Genomic DNA, 24,829 nt, shown 5'->3' on the forward strand with positions numbered 1-24,829 from the left:
CCTATACCAGTATACATTCTGCAAGGTGACACTTTAGGAATGCTATTTTCTCTAACATATGCAGAAAGGAACTGTTCATATCATGATTTTTATCTAAGATGTTCTCCTACAACGGCACAGGAAGGCCTCCAGAAATGGTCCTAACTTGGAGACACCTTGGAGTTCAGGAGCTACAGGACTAAGCAATAAACATCTTTATGACAAAGGGCCAACATCAGAAGCAGCAGAAACCTTGTAGGACAAACCACCACCATCACCCCAAAATGAAGCCAATTATCTATGATGATCAAGCTGCCTCTTGGAGCAGGTGTAATCACCTTACAGGAAAAATAAAATTTGTTTTAAATATTCTTTTGGGAGAGATCAATATTGTAAGAGTAAAGGAAACGCCATTAAACTTAGGCTTGGAGGTAGAAGAGCTGGGGATGTAGCTCAGTAGCAGTACAGTCCATGTCTAGCATGTACAAATAATTGTTCAACCCCTAATAATGTTGGTGATGCTAAACAGGCTTGTAATCCTAAGACTCGGGAGCTGGAGGCAGGAGAATCAGGCATTCAAGGCTTATAGTTGGCTCATAAAAGCCCGCTGGGCTATATGAGAATGTCTTTAAAAACAAACAAACAAAAAAAGGATGTAGAACTCATATCTGCCAAGTGAGACAATTACGGGCCCCCTTTATGTCTCACCAGCAAGATTTCTCCCTCTCTCCCTTGCACCCGCTCAGTGTTTGCACACATCCAAGATGGTGGTGGATCAAGACAGCGAAACAGGTCAGCTCTCCTTCCCACAATGGGCGCGGGCGCCGGCTGCGCAGGCGCACTCCGGCCTCCCGGGCCGACCTTGGCGGAGCGCGCCTGCGCAGTGGGGAGCAGTTCGTGGCTAGGTTCTGGGCTGGCTGCAGTCTCGGTCTGACGGCGGCCGGAGCGGCTGTCTCGAGTAAGATGAGGCTTCTGCTGCTTCTCCTGGTGGCGGCGTCGGCGGTGGTCCGCAGCGAGGCCTCTGCCAACCTGGGCGGCATGCCCAGCAAGAGATTAAAGATGCAGTACGCCACGGGGCCGCTGCTCAAGTTCCAGATTTGGTGAGTACGTGCGTCGACCCCCGGCCGCCCTGCCCCGGCTTCGCGGCCTAGCCGGCTCGCTGCCTCTTGCCCGACCGGAGAGCGCGGTACCGACGCCCTTCCGCATGGGCGGCCCGGCGTCGGGGCGCTTCCTCAGGCCGCCTCTGCCCCCGGGGCACTGCCCGTGGCCCTCGGCCGCCCCTGGAGTGCTGGGCTGGGGCTGCAGGCCTTTCCGAGGCGGCTGCCTGCGAGGGCGGCAGCGCGGCGGGGCTCCGCATCACTGCGCGCCGGTAGCCCGGCCCGGCTGTGCCGCCGCGCTCCGGGGACGCGAGGTGGAGCCCGCCGCTTCTGAAAACCGCGGCTCGGCTGGCTCCGCCGCTCCCGCACGCCTCCCCGGCAGCCTCATACTTTGAAAGGTCTTGTGCATTCCGAGTAAAAGGAGGGGAACCCGTCAGTTTTCGACGCCACTTAGTAATTGACAGGGATCCATTTTATTAAAGGTCGGGGAAGCTTTGAAGAGCGCCGATTTAAAAAAAAAAAAAATCACGAGGCTGGAGAAAGTGAAACCTCAAATGATGGTGTTTTCTCGGGATGGGATGTCAGATTAGTAATTATTTCCAGAATCTGGATACTTTGCAGTATTGTTATTGGCCAGAATCCATTTAAAATCAACTTCTCAAAACGTGTACCAGTTCATCTTAAGTTTAGATTTTTATTTAATTGTTATGGTAAATCGCTGAAGACGAAGCAAAAATTTAAATTAAAAGATCATTTAAACCTGAAAATCAGAAAATAAGTTGGGGGCTTTAAGTTTGGCGTGAAAATTTGGTGATTTCTTTCTGGTTACTAACAAAATCCCCTGCGAACTTTATGCACGGATTTATCGCATCACAGGTTGCTGCTGTTCCACTGACCTCTGCACCCACAGCCCCTCATACCTTTTTTTTTTCTTTTTTTAAAGAAAGTGGTAGCTGTTTTACCAGCTGACAAAGATGGCTAATGATTAACTGTGATAGTGGGGATTTAACTAGAAAGATTTAAGTTTTAACTCAATGTAGTATTTCTCTATCTCCTGACCTCTTATTTGAACTCACACTTTTTCAAAGTACTTTTTTGTGTGTGCCTTTGCTTGCATTGGAGTTCTTTAAATATCTATGTGTATAAATATATTGACGTGTGTGTGTGGGGTGTGGGGGTGTCTGTCTGTCACGGTGCCCATGGAGAAATCAGAGGACAACTTGCAGGATTTGGTTCTCTCCTTCCACCATGTTGGTCTGGAGCGTTGAACTCAGGTCCAGTTTCCAAATCTCTCTGATACAATATTTGGATTCTTGTTACAGCTTTACTACGTGCATTTCCCTTAAGATTTCCAAAAGAATAAACATACTGGTGATAACTGTAATCTCAACAGAGACAGAAGGATCAAATACTTAAGATCATCCCTGGCTACATAGATCAAAGCCAGCCTGAGCTACCCTAGTCCCTGTCTCAAAAGACAAAATGATGAAACCCACCCACAACAACAGCAACAAATGAAATGGCAAGCAGGCACTAAAGTTTTTAGAAACCTCATAGTTGTTTTCGTTGTATTTTTGATGATTAGTATTTTTTTGTAATTTAAAATGTCAAATAAGTTTGTTTTGCAGTCATCGTAAACCCTTTGTTTAGAATGTATACATTAGAAATAGCTTTATTATAATACCCTATCAAGTTGTTAAATTTAGCTTTCTGCTCTCCCCCTAGAGATTAATCTGTCCATAGTAAATGAATAGTAAGCTTCTGGTTTTAACAGACTCCTTTAAACATCTACTTGCAAGTTTGTGAAGGGAGAAGAAACTAATACAACTGAGCATAAACACATGAAAAAAACAAACCCTTAACTTTCCTTCGAAATTGCAGTGCCATAAAACTGATTATTCTTTTCAGCTTACTAAAAAAGTTACTGTACTAAAGAAGTTCATTTCAATTGATTTTTGTGTTTTATACTTATTGTGAGTCCTTTTTCGTAAATAGTTGTAGCTCAGTATACCTGCCTTCTGATGTTACCACTTTTGCAATTGCTAGTAGAACAAAATAGCAACACCGTGCATAATGGAATGAATAATGAGACGAAGCTTCTGACCGATTTCTGTGCTCTTGTGCCTTCCCAACAAATGTTCATTCAGTACCTGCTGTGGCCATAGCTAAAGATTTCACAGTGCACCAGACAGGGCCACCCAGGAAACTTCCAAAAAATGGTACCATTTTGTTCTCTGTATCTGAGTTCTCTTCTGTCTCTGTATTGGTTCGTTATGTTAGTTGATTGAGCAGTACAGTTACATGCTTTTGGTGTCAGTGATTTTGTACTGAGTATTTGGATGTTTAAATACAGAATGTTAAAAAGGAAGAACTCTAGTCAGACCTTGGCCTAAAGTTCTGTCTCACTTTCCCTCCTTTGACTTATGGTCAGTGTATTCTGGGAGCTGCTCATAGGCATGATGGGTCTTTATTTTCTTTCACATGTGATTTAACATCCACTCAGATCTACAGTTCCTACAGTTTAAAGAGGTGACTGATTATAACTCTTTACAGTTAATACTCCCTTGAGCATTAGACAGTTAAATTACTGAGAATAGTAGATTAAATAAAGTTAAGGCTTCAGAACATTAGAATATGCTGATTTTTCAAATTAGCAATTTAGTTATCTACTGCTATAATTCTAGAATAGCCAGCTCCTGCCTACAGTTTTATGAGATAAGTGAAGCAGGTATTAGGAAACTAGATTTTTATTAAATGTATGCTGTCTCAGCATTTGCTTTCATAGTATAGTAGAAAGAAACAGACCAAATACTGAGGGAGCTGTAGACATGCTCAGCAGTTAAGAGCTTACAGCCCCAAGTTTCCAGCACCTGTGTCAGGCAGTTCACAACTTCCAGTAACTCCACCCTAGGGTGTTTGATGCCTGACTCTCAGAGGCACCTGCTTGTACTCGTCTCTTCTGCACAAAAATACATAATTTAAGAACCTTTTAAAAAGGCCAAAACTGATTTATATGTTGATACTGATCAAGATTTGTGAGTGAAATGCTGAATTGGAGACATTGTGGATCATATTGGTTAATGGACACTTGGTATTTGCATACTTAACAAACTACTCTTTTACCTACTCTTTGCAGGTATATTATGTTGTGCATAGAATTCATTTCTGTGCTCTTGTGGTTTTTGTAGGCAAGAACAAACTAGCACACAAAATTGCAATTCTGTTAAGCACATAAAATTGCAATTCTGTTAAGTTTTGTTAGGGAAAGTCTGCTGATAGGAGAGTGCCAGTCTGAGATCAGGAAGGTTCCTTGAAGAAATGAACTTGTGTGTCGGGGGTGTCATTCCTCCTCAGTACCTCAGGAGCCCCATCTTGTTTTTTGAGACAAGGTCTTGGGACCTGGCATACACCATCACTCCTGGCTTTTTTACTGTTGTTAGTGCTAGGGATTGAACTCAGGTCTCTATGCTTGCTTGGCAACAGCACTTTCAAAATGGAGTCATCTCCTCACCCCTTGAACAGAGATCTGTTTCTGTGGGGCTTTGAAAACCGTGGCCTTGTTGAAAGAAAATACACTTTTCATGAGAAGCCCAAGGCTCTTACTGACTTTAAAGAATGCATAGCGTAGACCCTTGAGGTTTCAACTACCTCAGAGAGGCCAACTAGTGTTATTGTAGAAATTTTTTTTTTCAGAGGGCAAGAATGGAAGGGAATATGTTTAGGAGGGAAGGGGCTTTTTAGAGTTGTCCAACTGAGAGGTGATGGAACTCTGAACAAAAGGTAGTAGTGGAAATACCAAGAGGTTAGAGAGGTCTTCAAGAGGTAGGTAATTTAGCAGCATGAAGTGGTGAATTTCAGTTGGCCCTCTATATCTGTGAGATCCATATCCATGGATTTTGCCAATCTCAGATTGAAAATATCTGCAGAGGGTGGTATATTGCACTCTACTGGCATTCTCCAAATAGCAGTATTCATAACTATTCCACTGTTTTGAGTATTAAAGTACTCCACAGATGCTTTCATGCATACAGGAAGATGTGTGCAGGATGTATATAAATGCTGTGCCATTTTGTATTAGGTCTAGATGAGCACCTGCCACTGAGCTCCCCAGTGGACTCCACAGATAAAGTAGAGAGAAGCAAGGCTCAAGGTACAGTAGAGAGAAGCAAGGCTCAAGGTAGGAGTTGTCAAGATGCTGAGATGTGGAGTGATGAGTATGGTATGTGCTCTCTGAGCTGCCTCTCCAGCCTGCAGGTCAGCTTCTGTTGGAATAGCAATAATTATAGTAGCTGATGTGAAATAGGCTCATGTATCTACTCAAAAGTGTAGACTCTTATTTTAAGTCTTTTGGTTACTGTTTCTGCTCTTTCATTTTGACTTTACCTCCTATAGTCTTTGAGATCTTTTCTTTCTTTCCATTGTTTTGTTTTGAGACAGGGTCTCCAGTCTTATCTCTCCCTGTCATGGAACTCTATGTAGATCAGGCTGGCCTGAACTCACACAGATGCACCTGCCTCGGCTTCTGGAGTGCTAGAATCAAAGCTACCACACAGACCCAGTTTTGTATTTTATTTTTTATTCCTTTTTTTTTTTTTTTTTTTTTTTTTTTTAGGAGAAACAGTGGCTACGAAGACTTATCCATTAGAGAACTGTTAAAGTGTTGCCAATGGTAGACTTTTGTCTATTTAAAAAAAAAAACTAAAATGGGTGGAATTTGTACTGATCTGCTATAGTTAGTCCTGTGATGCCTGTTGTCTCCAGCCCTTTGCTGGAGTGTAGATGATGGTTCCAGTCTGGTAGGTTGTTACCCAGCCGGCCTCTGCCTAGCCCAGAGTAGTTGTATGTGGGGCAGGCTATGTCCTTGGCCTCCATGCCACCTAACCAAGCTTCCAGATTTCATTGTACCACTGCCATCATTCCTGTTCCCCTCAGACCCTGATGCGCCTCTACTGCTCCGATCTCACCAGCATTTCTCTTTGTAAATGTCTGGGGCTGGAGAGATGGTTCAGTGGCTAAGACTTCTGGCTTGCTCTTCCAGAGGTCCGGAGTGTTACAAGTCTTTCTCTGTCCCGCCAGCCAGCTCCCAAATAATGACATGGAGACTTACATTAATTATGAAAGCTCAGTCTATAGCTTAGGCTTGTTCCTGAGTAGCTCTTATATCTTAAATTAGCCCATATTTTTTAATCTACGTTCTGCTACGGGGCTTTTTACCTTTCTTTCATTCTGTACCTCTGACTTGTTCTGCATCTCCTCCTCTTCCTCTCTCTCTCTGCCCAGAAGTCCTACCTATACCTCCTGCCTAGCTATTGGCAATTAATCTCTTTATTAAACCAGTCAGAAGGCATCTTGGCAAAGGCACATCTTTATAATGTAAATAAATATTCCACAGTGTTTTTCCCTTTTTGTCTAATTAAAAAGGAAAGGCTTTTTTAACTTTATCATAGCAAAATTGTATACAATAAGAACAATTATCAGGTAAGAATTACATTCACAATGTCTAGTCCATTTGTATTTAGCATACTCAGAGAAAATACTCTATTATCCATCTTATCTTGATGAACTTAAAATTTTATACATAAACTATTTTCTATCATAACTTGTATTACCATCCTAAAGCTATCTTTTTAGACCTTGAAACATTTTCTTAGATAAAACAACTTAAACCTTTATGTTTTTCAACCTTAAAACTTTATACTTCTTTGGTGAGTTTTTTTAATTTGGTAACAAGAAAAACTGAAACTATAACTGTCTCATCTTCAACTCTATCAGAAACCCAAGAAGGTTATTACCTGAGTAAACAGGAAATGTAAAGCAAATAACTTCCAAAACTATAGAAACAACAGAGACATCTGGATGCCTGGACAGTCACCCCAAGGTTTCTCTATAATGTTGGGGTATCCATCTTTACCCTACAGGCCTAGAATATCTGATGGACTTTTCTGTAAAGCAGGAATTTTGAAGGACTGTCCTATCTTGTCTTGGCAAAGTTCAGCTGTCACTTTCTTTTGTGTCAGCTTGTCCAGTTTGGACAGCATGCTGTCAGCAGTTGAGGCAAGATCACTGTCTTGCCCAAATGGCTAGCTTTGTGACATTGAAATCAAACTCCATATGGAGGTTCTTTGATGCCCATCATCCTATTTTGAAGTAAATTGGTACTGCCAGGAACAGACAAGTCTTACTGTCATGAAAAGCCTTATATTATTGAAAACATTTTAAATGCCATATTCTGTAGGTCTTTGAAGTATTTGAAGACCATCTATCTATCTAAAATATATTTCTGTGTGACCTTAAAAACATACCTAACATGACTACAAATTTGGTTGTTATAGATGACTAACTACTAACCTGCATTTCTTAATTATCCTAAATAGTTTATAATAATAGCTTTTAAGGACTAGAACTTTGCATTACATTTTTAACACATTTCATACTGCTCACGAGTTTTCTCATGTTTCATGCACCATCTGTTATGGACCTTAGATGTCAACACTGTCTTGCCCACATTGAATGAAGCAATTTCATTGGTGGAAACTGTTCAGGTTAATCTATGAAAAACTATATAATTGCATGGACCCATAAAGCATTGCAGTTACATTGTATTTTGGTCATTTGAATAGTCTTTGTCTTCAAGTTCCTGGTGTAGCACGAATCCTAATTGGTCTTATAATAAAAACCTGGAGCCAGATATTGGGGTAAATGCTAAAAGATCAGAGGAAGCAAGCCACAGCCACTTCTCACCACACCATCTCCTTAGTTGAAAGCCTGAGTTCCTGTCTCCTCCCGCCTTATATGCCTTTCTCCACCCAGCCATATCATTTTCTGTCTCGACCTTCGTAGTGCTGGGATTAATGGCGTGTGTGCTTCCCAAATACTGGGAGCAGAGGCATGAGATCCCAAATGCTAGGATTAAGGGTGTGTGCCACCATTGCCTGGCCTCTATGTTTAATCTAGTGGCTGGCTCTGTCCTCTGATCTTTAGGCAAATTTTATTTGTTAGAATATAAACAAAATATCACCATATCCCGGTGCTTTTAAATATGCCTTCGTTCAGAAAAAGAGAAACCAATGAAACTGATGCACTTCTGGAAGTATTTACCCAAAATTTATCAGATATTCCTAGTGAGATGGAAGATACAGATGACTTCTGACGATTCTGGAGACAATTCTGCCAATTCTACGGACAGTGAAATGATTAGACCTGTAAGGAAGCACAGGGTGGCAGTGCTTTCAAGTGATTCCAACACTGATGAAGCTACTGATAATTGTCGGTCTGAAATTGACACACCACCATGCTTACAAATGTTTGAAGGTCATGCTAGAGTTTACCAGTCTCTTTTTTGGTAATGAATTGTTTGAGATGTGCAAAGAACTGTCCAGCTATCATAATCAAACCTCAGTGAAATGCAAAACACCATCTACAACACTAAATGGTCTCTGTTTACACAGAAAGACATCAAGAAATTCTTTGGCCTAATTATTCTGATGGATCAAACAAGAAAAGATAGCTTGAAAGACTGTTGGCCAACAGATCCTGTGATATGTACCCCTGTATTTCTACAGACAGAGATAATCCGTAGATTTGAGCAAATATGGACATTCTGACATTTCAGTAATAACGCCAAAATGGACAGTAGCTCAGGAACACTTTAAAGATCCAGCCCGTGCTGGATTATTTCCTGCATAAGTTTTGAACAATATACAGACCAAAGCAACAGTTGTCTTTGATTCTATGAAAAGTACGTTTAAAATTGTGCAGTACAACCCAGCGAAAATAACAAAATGTAGTTTACTTGTTTAGATGGTGTGCTAGAGTGACACTGGCTATAGCTGTAATATGGAGATACACACTGCTGAAGGGAAGAAATTGTAAGAAACTGCTCTTTCATTCCTTGGAACCTTTCTTGGCATACGGCATCATATTTACCACGATAATCATTACAATGTTATATCTGCTGCTGAATTGCTGCTACAGAACAAAACCAGAGTCTGTGGAACTGTAAGGAAGAGTAGATGCTTACCACCAAATGTGAAAATGGAAAACATCAAGAATCAAGAAAGGTGATGTAATATTTTCCAGAAAAGGTGACATTGTTCTCCTAGCATGGGAAGACAAGTGGGTTGTCTGAATGATGTCAACGATCCATGACACTTCTGTCTCAACAACAACAGGAAAAAAAAATGGAAGGAACTACTATAAAACCTACCTGCATCAAGGAATACAATGCCCACATGAAAGGCATTGACTGTGCAGATCAATTCTTCACGTGTTGTTCTGCTCTAAGGAAAATGATGAAATGGACCAAAAAAGTAGTGCTGTACCTTATAAACTGTGGACTTTTCAGTTCATTTAGAGTGTACAACAACCTCAATCCACAAGCAAAAATGAAGTGTAAATAGTTTCTGCTGTCGGGGGCGAGAGACTAGATAACAGATGACAATAATGAAGGCTCTCCAGAACCAGAGACAATCTGTCCAGCCCTTCCCCTGGGGGTTCAGGGAGAGCACCTCGTAAAAATTGTCAGGTGATATGAAGCAGCGTGGATCTATGTGAATTCCAGCAAGTGGGAACATTTTCTACAGAGAGCCTGCAGAGTTTGTGCAGCTCATGGAAAAAGATGAAAAGTTTGTTTGGTCCCTCTTCATAGAGGAAAATGTTTGACACAATACCATACGTCAATAAAGTACTAGGAACTTTGTTTAATTAGTTGTTTAATTGTTTAATTAGTTTGTTTTTGTAAATAAAAATGTTAATTATTGAAAAAAACAACACACAGAGTGTATTATGATCTGTAATTATGATTATTTAAATAACATGCTATTTGCCCAAAAACATTCGGTCCCTGTGTATATCTTAGAGATTTCTGTGTGGTACAAAATGTATTAAATGAGCTGCATAGGTACAGTATCTTAAACAAGAGTACAAACATACATATACAGTATATTGAAAATAACCTTAAATTTGTGTCAATGTACAAAAATCCATACCAGTGTAAAATATTTGAAACTAGTGGTTGTTCAGAAGTAGACTCAACAATCCACCCTTCTATCCCATCATTTCTATACTATATTCCTGCCTCCATTCCCTTCAGAAAGAGATCCTTGAATCTAATCTCCTTTGTTCAGTTTTTTTTTTCCTGACTATTACAAATAAGAACTTGTAATCAACCTCCCAGATGATGGCAAACATCCATAATTCACCAAATGACCCCAAACCACCCATCCCACCTCTTGGGAATGTAGGTACTATGTTTTCTAGACTGCTTACTGTTATTTGAGGGCAACAACAGCTTTGGAGGCCTCTGAGAAAAATGGAATAATGATCAAGTCCTGGGAGAGCTAGCTGTATTATTTTTTGTTTATTCTCTATGATTGGAAAGTGTAGCGCTTATCTGAAGTCTTGGTTGGATAGTCTGTGAGGCTGGATCATCTCAGCTAGCAGTTTTGAAGTTGTGGATGTAGAATTTTCAGGAAATGGCAACAGACATTCTGTGAGGCTGGATCATCTGGGCTACTTGCCTTTATTGGTGTCTGGTCCTTTTTTTCTGAAAACACTTTTAAAGGTAACATATATCTGTATTAACACAAGTATGGAATGTGCAGTGTTCGTAAGTCAAAGATGATTTTTTGTTTTATGTTTGAGCAGGTAAAAGGCATCTGTTAACTTTATAAGTCTGTTTGAACTGTATAACCAAACCACTATCCATTCCATATGAAAGGATGGTATGTAATAATAAGTCATAAGAACTCTGTAGCCAACAAGATTTATCATGTCTCATCCAGTCTCAGAGCTGTTCCCATGTCAAGGGATCAGCTTATACATCACCTGTCTTGTAGTCTTTTTGGCCTTTTCCCTCTTGTCTGCAGCCAAGATCTCAGGAGGTCTCCCCCAGTCAAATCTGATCTTTATTAATTTTGAAGAGAAGTGTTAAGTTTTTGTTTCCTGTGGAAATAGAAACATAACCTCTCCTCAACTCAATGTATTTTCTGACTTCCATTTTGAAGTTAAGATATTCTTAAAATATATAGGTTGGTTTAATTTAGCAGTTTCCATAATCCAGTGTCTCTCAGCAGTTACTGTTTTTTGTACACTAGCATTTAAGAAATTCAGTCAACAAAGCACCATACAGGATCCAGACATGCTGTGTACTTCCCATCTTTACATGGCTTATTCTTTTTATATTACTGTACACTCATTAAATACTTTATGTTTAAACTATTTTTTCTGTTTCTGTGTTTTTTATGTTTAAATTATTTCTTTTCAGCATCTTAGCACATTTTTAAACATACTGTACCTTTTTAGAAGTTTTTCTGTGTCTGGACCTGCCTTTACTAAATGCCTGTAGCATTCTCTGACTGTGTCAGCCACTGTATGGCTCAGCTTAGCGCGTGGCACTGGCACATAGTGCTGGTGGCTGATTCCAACCCACAAGCAGTGGCCAGTAGCTGTGCCTCTGTATTGGCCTGCCTGAGGGACTGCAGGACTAGGAATCCACATCTGACTCCTTGTCCAGAACTTTTTTAATGCTTTCTCAGGCCCTGTGTTTGGATATTTGAGCCCCATGTTGGACACCATATGTAAAGAGTCTGTCTTTGTCCTGCCAGCCAGCTCCCAAATAATGACATGGAGACTTATATTAATTATAAGCTCAGCCTATAGCTTAGGCTTGTTCCTGATTAGCTCTTTTTTTTTTTTAAATTTTTTTAAGATTATTTATTAAGTATACAGTGTTCTGTTTGCATGTACCCCTGCAGGCCAGAAGAGGGCACCAGATCTCACTACAGATGATTGTGAGCCACCATGTGGTTGCTGGGAATTGAACTCAGGACCTCTGGAAGAGCAGTCAGTGCTCTTAACCTCTGAGCCATCTCTCCAGCCCCTGATTAGCTCTTATATCTTAAATTAGCCCATATTTTTTTTAAAAGATTTGTTTATTTATTATGTATACAGTGTTCTGCCTGCATATATGCCTACATTCCAGAAGAGGGCAACAGATCTCATTGTAGTTGGTGTTGAGCCTTGTGGTTGCTGGGAATTGAACTCAGGACCTCTGGAAAAGCAGCCAGTGCTCTTAGCCCATATTTTTTAATCTACGTTCTACTATGTTACTTTTTACCTTTCTTTCATTCTGTACCTCTGACTTATTCTGTGTCTCCCAGTGTCTCTGTGCATCTAGATTCCTCTTCCTCTCTTTCTCTGCCTAGAAGTACCACCTATACCTCCTGCCTAGCTATTGGCCATTCAGCTCTTTATTAAATCAATCAGAAAGCACTTTGGCAAAGACACATCTGTACAATGCAAACAAATATTCCATAACACCTGAGTTCAATTCTCAGCAACCACATGGTGGCTCACAACTATCTATAATGGATCTGATGCCCTATTCTGGTGTGCAGATGAACATGCAGACAGAGTGTCCATACATATATATAAATAAATCTTTAAAAAACAAACAAACCCTCTGTTGGGATATAGAAACCTAGGGATGGGGCACTTTATGGTAGGTGGTTCCTTTTCCACTTTGCAGAGGTGAAGGATGACTATCCAGTCTCTCTTAAGACCTAGCTCTGTGAATTTTCAAATAGGAGTTTTCCAGAAGCAAAGTTCAGATAATTTTTCTTATTTTGGCCTTTCTGTTTACCTTGCAATTTTCTTCTAGATCTTGCCATTAGTCATGGTCATTGTTAGTGTTTAGTGTGCTACATTGATGTGAATTTCTGTGTTTTCAGGACTTGGATAAGAGTTTATGAACTAAAATTGATCTTAAACATTTTCAGGCTAGGTGTGATGGCACATACTTACCATCCCAGTGTGAAGGCAAGTGTGAAGACAGCCTAAGCAATTTAATGAGACCCTGTCTCCAAAGAGAAAAAGATTTGGGTGCTGTTCTGTGCCACAGTGCTTGCCCAGCATAGTAGTAGTTTAATATTTTAGGAAATTTTGACTGGTAGAAGAAAATAAGAATCGGAGAGTAAATAGGCTAAAGATAACTATAGTGGTTCTTGTAAGAATGAAAACGAAGCCTAGGTGTTTTGTCATTCATTGTTCTGTGTCCTGAAATCACAGTGCTTGCTTTCAGAGGCCACAGAACTTCTTTTGTTAAACTTAGCATCTGTGCCGCACACAGGCAGGCTCTCCCTTAGGTGTGTGTCACTCGGTCTTTCCCCTTGACTAGTTCATTTGGAAGGTGGTTGGGTAGTCTGTGTCGAGTTGTCTTCATGTGACTTCACTACTCCGTTCAGCCCTAATGTCCAGTTCCCTAGTACATGAGCCCATGTTTATTATCGCCAAGTTTGCTAAGAAAGAGGAGAGAGTAGAGATTATTTTCTAAAAAGGTTAAATCCAGATAGATTATGGCCTGAGAAAAGAGTGGTAGAAAGTTATATATAATAGTGAAATTACAGCTACATTCTCACTTTAACACTCGTTTGATTTATGCACTGCATTGTGGGCTTACTTGTGTGTTTCCTCATAATTGTTCCCCAGTTTTTGCTGTTTATTTGTCTCTCTCAAATTAGACTGTAAACTCCTTCAGGAGACGGAAATTTAATCCCTTAAAGTACTGTTGTTTTTTCTAGTATGGTGATAAGCATTTTTCTACATACCCACTGTCACTTTTACATGGTTATCTTGAGAATACAGGGGTAGTTGGATAGTGCAGGTGTTCTCCTCATTAGACCAGAGTGAATGCTATGACAAAGCAAGTTAATGGACCTGTGCTGTTGCCAGTTGGAGAACATGTTTCCTAACTCCATCCATCGTCCAGAGTTAGCAGCCCTCCCTTAGTACTTCCCATAGTACTGTTGAAAAAGTAAAACATAATTTATTTTATTTTATTTTATTTATTATGGGGGGGGTATGCATGCACATGTGTGGAGGTCTCTTCAGCATGGGTGCAGGAATTGAACACAGGTCATCAGGCTTGTGTGGCAAGCAGTTTTACATGCTGAACCATCTCACTAGCCCATGAAATTTTTTGTGTCTGTCAGTCTTTCTAATCTGAAAATTCTTGGCTTTATCATCCTTTGAGGAAGTTGACTGTGGAATCAGATTTGTGTGTTGATGGGCTCACAAAATTTGGTTTCCCATCTGGCTCTGTCTTCTATTAGTCTTATGACTATGAACAAGTCAACCCTTTTCTGAGCCTGCTCAGGTCTAAAGCAGGGAAGGCAAAACCTCACAGGCTTGCCTTGTTCTAGAGCCTGCTTCAGTTTTCATGGGAAATCAAAAGAAAAATGAGAATTGAGAGTGGTGACTGTATTTTGGCCATCTTCTTGTCTTGCCTGTGGTTAAAAAGCCATTTTTGTTATATTCTGCATTTACCTCAATGTGGTTTTAGCTTAAAACATTCTAAATTGTAATCATTAACTTTTTAAAATTGTAATTGTTGTGTATGTGTATGTTCACATGTTCACTCTCACACAGGTACCTGTGCTGTGTAGGTCAGGCTTGGCAATAAGCACCTTTGCCTGCTGAGTCATCTTGACCAGATCAGTTTGTTTTTTGATCCAGTTCAGGTTCTGTACTTTACCCTTTGGAAATATCCAATTCAGAAAAGCTATGTATTTGCAAAACAGTGAGCTTTGGGGAACTATTATAATAGTATAAAGTGAGACTAACAGTACAAAGCAAATGTATGACTTTAGAGTCAGCTGGCTAGTGTGCTGGAGACTCCTAGGAACTGTATGTGGGATGCTAGGGTACGTGGTGAGGAGGAGCACAAGTGAGGCATGGCCTCCTCCTCCTCCTCTTTTTTTTTTTTTTTTTTTTTTTTTTTTGGTTTTTCGAGACAGGGTTTCTCTGTGTAGCTTTGCGCCTTTCCTGGAACTCACTTGGTAGCCCAGGCTGGCCTCGAACTCACAGAGATCCGCCTGCCTCTGCCTCCCGAGTGCTGGGATTAAAGGCGTGCGCCACCACCGCCTGGCCTGAGGCATGGCCTTCTTGCTGGCAGTTCTTAGACGTTTCCAATTAGACTGTCAGTCTTAAAATTCTAACCAACCTATTGGGAGGCTTAGTCTGAACCAAATGGAATAGTTGGTTTGGGGGTAGGAATGGGTGGACTAGCATGGATTTGTATGAGAAAAGGTTTTTGTGTGTGTGATAGTTGATGGTTTGAGGAACAGAGTTAAGCAAGAATACGATGAGAAATGGAGCATTTGTTGGCTATAGTAGAGCGTTTTAGGGAAAACTGTACAATTTAGGATTAGGAAAGATTTCATTGGAGAATAAATAGACTTGAAAGGTTTCTCTAACAATTTAATTATTTATGTAGACTAAATACTTCTATCTACAAAACATGTTAAAACTGATTCTCAATTTCATGATTCTTTAAATAAACCAAACCTATATTAACACTCATGAAATGTTGCTTCAGTGTTCACTAGAGTCTGGGCACTCCAAAGAGCAACATTAAGAGATTGGTCTGGTCTTCAGTGACAGTATATTGGGGAGAGTTCACACATACAATAGAACTGGCAACTTAGTAAGTCTTTTTCTGATGCTGTCAAAGAAGACCCTGTGCTTTTTCAACTCTGCCAATTTAGTTCATTAGTTAGGGTTTCTGTTGTTGTGAAAAGACACCATGGCTATGGTAACTCTTCTAAGTAAAACATTTCTTTGGGATGGCTTGCTTACAGTTTCAGAGGTTCAGTCTGTTTTGTCAGGGAGCATGGCGACATGCAAGCAGACATGGTGCTGGCTACATCTTGATCAGAAGGCAACTGGAACTGGTCTCAGACCCTGGGCAGGATCTTGAACATAGGAGACCTCAAAGCCAGTTCCCACAGTGACACACTTCCTCCATCAAGGCCATTCCTACTTCAACAAAGCCACACCTCCTAATAGTGCCACTTTCTATGACCTTGTGGGGGCCAATACCATGCAAACTATCACCATTGCCTAACTAGGTACCAACCATTTCACTTTGCTCTATCTGCTAATTGTAAACAAATATCTATTTGTATTAAACTCAGACCTGTTACAAATTCTTAACCTCTCACTGCCTCCAAATTAAAAATTAAAACCTGGGTAGGCTAAGGAGTATGGCTCAGTGGAGTGCTTTCCTATCACAAGGATTGACCCCAGTACCTAGGGAGGAAAAAGAGGATGGAGAGGGACGGGGAATGACCAAAATCTCAGGCCTTTACCATTAGGGAAAAAAATCTGATTTCTTCCCACCTCTTTCTTCTACTCCTCTCCATTTCCATTTTCATAACCACATGGCAGAGGATTAGGTCCTGCTTATGGGACACAACCCCTGGCCACCATTACTCATGTTTCACAAATTCACACCTACTGTAGGATAGCTTGGAATTCTCTAGAAATGAACGTGGGTTTTTAAAGTTATTCTCTATCAAATAACATTTAACACCAGAATCTTTGGGAGAAGTACAGTCAAAATCTTTCAATAGGACTGAGAAGAAAAAATACACACTTTTGGATTCGCTGTTTGGTCTCTCACAGGCCATGCTGCATGTCTTTGGAGCCAGAGTCACTTTCAGAACTTTTCAAATGCACTTCAGGGCTCTGTATAAGCAGTAAGCAGTTGGAGAGGATTTCTGCTGGTTGCATTTCAGTCAACATTTTCTATAGTCTCTACAAAGAGTCAATTGGTGTAAGAGTTTGATATGAAGACATGTGTGCATTGGTGTTTGCTGATGTCTAATCCAAAGCAATGAAATGTAATGTTATAACCAGATGATTTATTCACTAGGAACATAAATATACAAAATTTGTAAGATGCGAAATAAAAAACCTTCCCTGTTATCCATTGTCTAGGGTCAGTCATTAATTGTGATGGATTTTGAAAAAAAAATTTAATCTGATAATTTTTAAACTTTCTTTAACTTTAAGTCTATATGCATTCAAAACACTTAATGGAAACATTTCTTTTTGGCAGTGTATCCTGAGGGTACAGGCGGGTGTTTGAGGAGTACATGCGGGTTATTAGCCAGCGGTATCCAGACATCCGCATTGAAGGAGAGAATTACCTCCCTCAACCAATTTATAGGTGAGTGAATTTCAGTGACTTGAATACAGTCTTTCAGCTTACAAGCTTTATAAATGGGCTCATTCACCTTTGCTGGGTTAATGTAATTTATTTGTTTATAATATACAGAGAATGCTACTTTGTAAATAACAATGGGATGATGACTTTTAGAGAGGTGTTTCCTCATATACTTTATGTTGGGAAGTTAGTCGCACCTTCTGAGCATGCATTTTACCACTGAACCACACCCAAGGCTCCCCAAATTCACTAGAAAATCACTGATACTAAATTTAATGTAATTAATAACAGACTTTATATCAAGAAAATGTCTTCACAAAGTTTAGTTATTAAATTTCAGAATTGATAAGAAATTGTACTTTCTGATTAACTTGTTTCTTTTCTTTTGATAGACATATAGCGTCTTTCCTGTCAATCTTCAAACTAGTATTAATAGGCTTAATAATTGTTGGCAAGGATCCTTTTGCTTTTTTCGGCATGCAAGCTCCTAGCATCTGGCAGTGGGGCCAAGAAAATAAGGTATGTGGCTTTGGGGACTGGGCTTTTAGGTGTGGTGATGTGTGTGTGTGTGTGTGTGTGTGTGTGTGTGTATGTGTGTGTGTGTATGTGTGTGTGTGTGTGTGTGTGTTTGTGTGTGTGTAGCATACATTTTTACATTTTAGATCTTTTTTTTTTTTTTTTAACTTGGAAGCACAGGGACAATTTTCTTAGATTCAAAGAGAAAGAAGCTCTGTAAAACCTCAGCAGCTGCTTGGAGGAGAGAAGGAAAAAGCTGTGACGTTTAAGCTGGTGTGGAGGTCAGACTCATGTTTGGTGGGCAGCCACATGGTAGAGAGGGACGTTTTAGAGAAAGAGTAAGAAAGCCCAAACATTGGGGGAAAGTCAAAGTGTTAAGGAAAACATGCTTAGGATAGAGAAAGAAGAAAAAGGAGAAGTTATGTCTTTCTCAATGTTGGGTTTTTCTTATTCAGCCAGGTAGGCAAGCTTATTACTGCATGGCTGCAGCCTGTAAGCTTCTGCTGATTAGTCTTCTTTTTATCTTTATACTTAACATCTTTTTTTTTTCCTGAGTCATTTACCATCATCAGAAATGGATCTAATTTATTTCTCTCTTGAATGAGAGTGTTTTAGATGCTTCCCTCATGAAGCGAAGTTCTCTGGGGAGTGCTCCAGCTCTGCCCTTTAGTTCTAGCCTTGGTACCATTAGCAGACTCCCATTTGGTGGTTCTTCTAGAACAGGCATTAGTTAACATAACCATCCTTAGGTGTCTCTAGGAGAAATACATCTTTGCCCCATTGTTAACCAGATGTGGGTTTGCAGTTCAGTGCTTGGGTGTTGTGTACTGTGCTCACTTATGTATAGCACATAAGTATAGTTGTCATTCTTGGTTGATCATAGAAGAGCCAAGAGGTAAAGATACAGATTTTGTGACAATGCCTTCTGTGTTCCTATGAAAAACTGTGACATCAAACACCACCTGGCTCAGTAGAATAGGCAGGCAAGCTCTTTCTTTCTCTTATAGACATTTACTTTCTGAAACAATGTGTTATAATTTATATCTTCACCATATCCAACTTTTCGTCCAGTAATTTTACTAAATTGAAGTACTTCTTTCTCTCTTTTTTAAGAAGGTAGATTTGCCTTTGAAGGGTAAATGCATGTGCTAGGGCAGTCTAAACCTACAAATGGTTTTAAAATGATTTTTTTTTTAAACTTAAGTAGGTTGTATGTAATCTACATAAAGTTGCTGGTGGTTGCATCACTGTTCTCTTGTGAAGACATTTTACATTATAAATTTGGTAAAGTGAACCATTCTAAATGGTATTCTTTTTTAATTTAACTTCAGTTATTGAAATGTTTTAGAAAGTCTATATATAAAATATGAATACTGTATGTAGGTTCTTTACCATATAAAGAGCTGTGAATTTTTCCTGGTATGTAGATAATTTGTGAGGTGATATTTTATATGGACACTTTTAAAGTATATTAAAAGAAAGTACTATCAAATGAAGGTTGAAACTGTCAAAACAAATGAATGTGTCTTATGTTTTGTGCTGTTTGATTTCTAGGTTTATGCATGTATGATGGTTTTCTTCTTGAGCAACATGATTGAGAACCAGTGTATGTCAACAGGTGCATTTGAGATAACGTTAAATGGTAGGTTCTGAGTAGTGTGCATTTGTGATGAGTTACATACTTAATAACAAACAGGCTTTTATTTTTCATGAGAAATTTCTTTAATGTCCATATAAAACAGTTTATATGATAGAGATTGAAAATTCAGGAGAAGAATCTTAATTGCTACTTGAGTTTCTAGAACTTCTAGATGATTTGGCTCCCATGTGTTTTCTGTCTGGCTAATAGTCTACTCCATAGCTTTAAAATAAACCTGTAGGATGATTCCTAAATGCATACCTTTAGGGTACTACAGACCTGTTTTGAGTGCTTTGCTTGGGAATCTTTAAGGTAACCTACTTCAAAATAAGCTCTTAGCTACCCCTTCTGGTTCCTGTGTGCTGCTTTGATTCTCCTCTGGGATTTTTTTTTTCTTCCTTTAATTGTTCCATCATTTGTCCTCCTAATTTGCTCAGAAACCTAGGGTAGCCTTCCATTATCCCCTCCACTCCATAGTTAAGGGATTACCAGGACCTCTCAAATCTGTCTCCTACATTGCTTACAAATCTACTTGTACTAATCTTCCCTGCTGGCAACCTAGTCCGTGTTACATGACTCCCGTTCTCTGAACAGCAGATTGCAAATAGACCTTTAACGATTTTCATTTTTGTTTTTTTTTAAGACAGGGTTTCTCTTTGTAATAGCCCTGGCTGGCCTGAACTTACTCTGTAGACTAGGCTGGCCTTGAACTTACAGAGATCCGCCTGCCTCTGCCTCCTGAATGCTGGGATGTTGTTGGTTGTTTATTTTTTGGCTCTGTTGGGGGCCTGCCACCTAGATCCCAAATAAATCACACAGAGGCTTATTCTTAATTATAAATGCCTGGCCTTAGCTTGGCTTGTTTCTTGCCAGCTTTTCTTAAATTATCCCATCTACTTTTTGCTTCTGGGCTTTTTCCTTTTCTTATTTCTGTATGTCTTACTTTCACTCTTACTCTGTGGCTGGCTGGCTGCTGGCTGGCACCTGGTGTTCTCCTCTCCTTGTTCTCTTGCTCTTTCTTTCTTTTCTCCCAGATTTCTCCTATTTATACTCTCTGCCTGCCAGCCCTGCCTATCATTTCCCCTGCCTTGCTATTGGCTGTTCAGCTATTTATTAGACCATCAGACACAGTAACACAGCTTCACTGAGTTAAGCAAATCCAATATAAAAGAATGTAACACATCTTTGCATCATTAAACAAATATTCCACAGCATAAACAAATGTAACACATCTTAATATTCTGCAACACTGGGATTAAAGGCATGCACCACCGCCCAGCTTGGGTTCTTTTGTTTGTTTGCTTGTTTGCTTTTTCTTCTTACAGTGATGTTTTTAATGAAGATTTCCTTGTGTCCCTTGAGTGACTAAAACTCCTTAAGCAAGTTCTTTTTCAAGATAAATGCCAGTGTATTAGTGTGAGCAAAGGTCCTGCAAAAATCTAGTTTGGGGATCAGCCAGCCGTGGCTGTGTATTTCATGTCCTGTTGCTTGTCTGATGGTTTCATTTGAACACAGCTATGCCCAGTTGTAAAATGCATTTCCATTGCTGCCCTCAAGATGCTGTGAGTTGAATGACTGACAGATACGCTTCCCTAGGCAGATGTTCAGTTGCTGCTGTGTTGCAGTTCGTTACCCCGATCTAAATTGCTGTGCCTCTTCAGTCTCTCATGCAATACTTCCTTGTAACAATAGCCTGTGTAGGCCCACACTCCTTTCTTGCCTTTACATTTCTTTTCACCTCAAAAGTTTTCTACGAGCCTTTCCTCTAGCTTAGTGGCCTGTCTTTATTTTTGTAGATCTAGTTTGACTGCTGTGCTTCCCTGGCCAGGCAGCAGGAGAGGCTGGTGTTTGCACTCCTGGCACTCTAGCGCTCTGGTTTTAATCTTCGGACATAGTATCATTTTGTGGTGACTTGGAATGCCCAGTGGTTCCTTTGCTGCAGTGAAAACCCACCAAGAGGAAGAAAGCAGTGCACTGCTATATCCCTAATTGTGTATGAAACTCAATAAATATTTGTGGGGTCGATGTCTATTGTGAAATCATCTTTAATGTGTTTTTGGGCCGGGTGGGGGTGCTGGCTGTTTGTTTTTGTAGATGTGCCGGTATGGTCTAAGCTGGAATCTGGTCATCTTCCATCCATGCAACAACTTGTTCAAATTCTTGACAATGAAATGAAACTCAATGTGCATATGGATTCAATCCCACATCATCGATCATAGCCCTACCTATCAGCACTGAAAACTATTTTGTAAGTAGTTTAAAAATACAGTAGCTATTTATAGGTTTCTATTAATTTTTACCACAGACACTAGTAGATGCTACATATATTAGCACTTCAATTTCCCACTTAAGATGGAACAGATGGATATTCCTTCAAACTTTGAACTCCTAGTAGCCAGAATTGATGTGTCTTATTATAGTTTGTAGATGCATAGCTTCTCCTTACTTTCAATTAATTAGTTCCTAAACATGCGTATTATTTTTAACATACATAAGGTATAAAATTTATGAGCAAATGTGTAAATGTGAAGAGGCTTGGTTGGCTCTTGCTTGGTAGTGTCATTCTCTTTTCCTTTCTGATCAGTGGGTTAGCTTCCCAAGAGTTGGTATAAGAGCGACTACTGAAATATAATCTTCTTTTTTTCTGTTTGTTTCAGACACTAAGGGATTTTGCAAGAGCAGCGTGACTGACATTATGAAGGCCTGTACTGAAGACAGCAAGCTGTTAGTACAGACCAGATGTTTCTTGGCAGGCTCGTTGTAACTCTTGGAAAACCTCAGTGCAAGACAGTTTTTCCATTGCTGGCACATGCTGAATTCTGCACATCCCTGGAGTGCAATGATACTGTGTAGCTTCCCCCGAGCCCACTGTTAATAGTTTCTTCTTCTTAATGTGGCATTACTACTTGTAACTCTTTTCTTGGTCATATTTGAGAAAATACAGAATTGAGTTACAACTTGAGTTTATTTCAAGATGTGTGTTAAGCTTGTTTGTTTTTATATGAATTTTCTTTTTCTTTACTTTCTTTCTTTTTTTTTTTTTTTATAGTTTAACGTCAGTTTTCTTGGGGAAACACCTGAAGTTCCCAAATAATTTATAAAAGTTTATCAGATAGCTCTAATTCGGTCATGCTTAATATATAGTTTTCAAAATACTGCAGATTGTGAACAATAAATTATACAGGATTGTGGGGGGAAATCCAATATCCAGAGTACTCTACTGTGTGTGTGTGTGTGTGTGTGTGTGTGTGTGTGTGTGTGTGTGTGTGTGTGTACATGCGTGTGCGCTCAAGTGTGCGTGTGCTTGTGTGTGTGTGTTTATCAGGAACAACAAAACCAACTGCTTTTAAAATCCTATTGTGTAGTTCAAATGTCTTGCCTTGACGAATCTAATGAATTGATTAATGGGCCTTTATACTAATAAAAAACTGAGCATATGTAAGGTAAATGAAAGTTTATTGCTCAGTGTACCTGTTAGCATTATTTTTAATAACCATCTGCCTAATGTTTTGTTTTTGACTTACAGATAATCTCGTAAAGGACATACTTTAGATTCACACAAATGAGCTAATTTACTGTTTTTAGAACAGTTTAAACTCACCTCACTAAAGAAAAAGTCAGTGAAACCTCTTTACAAAGTATGTATTATGTAAACAGAGATCACTTGTCTAGTAATTGAATTATCTTAACATCATATATCAGAATTTTATTGTATTTGAAAGACAAAATTAAAAATATTTTTAATGTTTTCATATTGTTCCAGAGTTCTAAAAAGAAACTTAGGGTTGATAAAGATAATAGGAATGATTTAGCAGAAATAGAAACATAATGTTGAATAGCAGCTACATAGCAGCCATGGTAACAGACAGGGGTGAAGTGGAAGAGCCAAATGTAACCCTGGATTTGTGAGTGAAGTTATAGAGCTAATGGAAGGATGTTGGTGCCACCTAACTCTTAGATGCTAAGAGCAGCTTGACTACTGGACATACCTTGAGGCATTCAGGCAGTGCCTCTTCATGTGACAGCTTGAAGTGGAGTCTACTGTGATCTTCAGATGACAGCAAGATAGTCTAGTGCTGAACTGAAGAAAAGGGATGCAATGTTACCCTCTGATTAGGATTATAGCACTGCTAGCCCAGGTGCTTCTGGTGATAGACATTGTCATTTAAACTCAAGTTCCTTAGAGGTTATTATTTATGTGTAAATATATATATTTTTGACTAGGTCTTAAAACCTTGTTAATATGGTTGCCTACTCCAGACTCCATATCTTGTAAAAGTTTAGCATCAGAGGGGCCTTTCTTCAAGTAATGGACGTTCCATTTATGACACAGTTAGCTCTATGGCACATAGACATTCAGAATCTAGGCCATGGATGTTCATGTGTACATGACAGGTCAAACTGTGAGGAACTTAAAGTCAGATCCAACTTTTTCCTTGTTTGCCTTAGATCGAGTCTGTCTCCTAGTTCATAGCTTTAACTCTCTGAAACATCTAGTAAAACTTAGCTGTTTTATCCATATCTCTGTTTTATTTTATGCTTAGTCATATTTAAATCCAGAATTTAATAGTCTACTCAACAAATAAATGAGATGCATGAATATAAAAATTATAAGGAAAAGGAGAAAGTAAACTATAACGTTATTATATTACTAACAATTCAAAATGCATTAGTTCCTTATAAATTGGTGTAGCTGTATAGTTAGAAAACGTCTGTGCTCTGTAAATCGGGAGACTGGACTTGTCAACAGGCTGGCTTTACTGCTGTTTTCAGCACAGTTGCCATTGTGGCAGGTTTTTGCATTAATTGGAAAGTTGGTAAAACATGGCTCTAAGCCTCCGTGTGTCAGATGCACAGAACACATGCTTTCTGCATGGGAGTGGTGTTGGGGACGGCACTAGCACTGGGTGACAGTTGCTTCAGCCTGAACAGCTGCGAGATGTGGTGAGACCCGGTGATGGTTCATTCTTACTTTAAAGGTTTTTTAGTTTGGAATTTTGATTGACTGGCACATTCTATCATTGTCATAACTTAAAATAATTCAGTTAGAGTTTTTTTAAACATGATTTGATATTCTAGGGCTTTTCTTTTTTAAAAAAAAATGAGAAGCAAGTAAGGAATTGTAAAGATTTGGGACTTCTTTGTGGCATTGTGAAAATAAATAAGCCAACGTGAAAGGAACCATGCTTTGTGTTATTAATTCTATACCAATGTTTTCCATAGTAAATGTGTTTAGGGAATTATGCATTGTAAAAGTTGTCATCCAATAATGTTTATTTATTTACTTTAATCCTGGCTTGATCATACACCAGACAGCTTGGGAATTGAACCTGGGTCCTCCAGATCATCAGTCACTGCTCTTAACTACTGAGCCACCTCTATCCGGGATACGATGTTTATTTCTAATGGCTCTTTTTGTTGGTTGGTTGGTTGATTGGTTGGTTGGTTTTTTGTTTTGAAGGAAGATTTCTTTGTGCAAACCTGGTTGTCCTGGAACTCATTCACTTTGTAGACCTGGCTGGCCTCAAACTAAGACATCCATCTGCTTCGGCCTCCCAAATGCCGGCATTAAAGGCATGCACCACCACCAAC

At 39.5% G+C, this 24,829-nt stretch overlaps 1 protein-coding gene across 1 annotated transcript; it reads left to right on the forward strand.

Moving 5' to 3' along the window:
- The first annotated feature begins 852 nt into the window (after nucleotides 1-852).
- On the forward strand, nucleotides 853-24,418 carry Selenot (selenoprotein T). The gene is made up of 6 exons (XM_028882170.2): nucleotides 853-1,079; nucleotides 16,975-17,085; nucleotides 17,475-17,601; nucleotides 19,153-19,240; nucleotides 21,332-21,485; nucleotides 21,895-24,418. Exons 1-5 carry the CDS (start codon nucleotides 943-945, stop codon nucleotides 21,454-21,456), a joined length of 588 nt encoding a protein of 195 aa, XP_028738003.1. The 5' UTR covers nucleotides 853-942; the 3' UTR covers nucleotides 21,457-21,485; nucleotides 21,895-24,418.
- Nucleotides 24,419-24,829: the final 411 nt, after the last annotated feature.

The sequence above is a fragment of the Peromyscus leucopus genome, chromosome 6 (genome assembly GCF_004664715.2).
Source record: "Peromyscus leucopus breed LL Stock chromosome 6, UCI_PerLeu_2.1, whole genome shotgun sequence".
Classification (NCBI taxonomy): Eukaryota; Metazoa; Chordata; class Mammalia; order Rodentia; family Cricetidae; genus Peromyscus; species Peromyscus leucopus.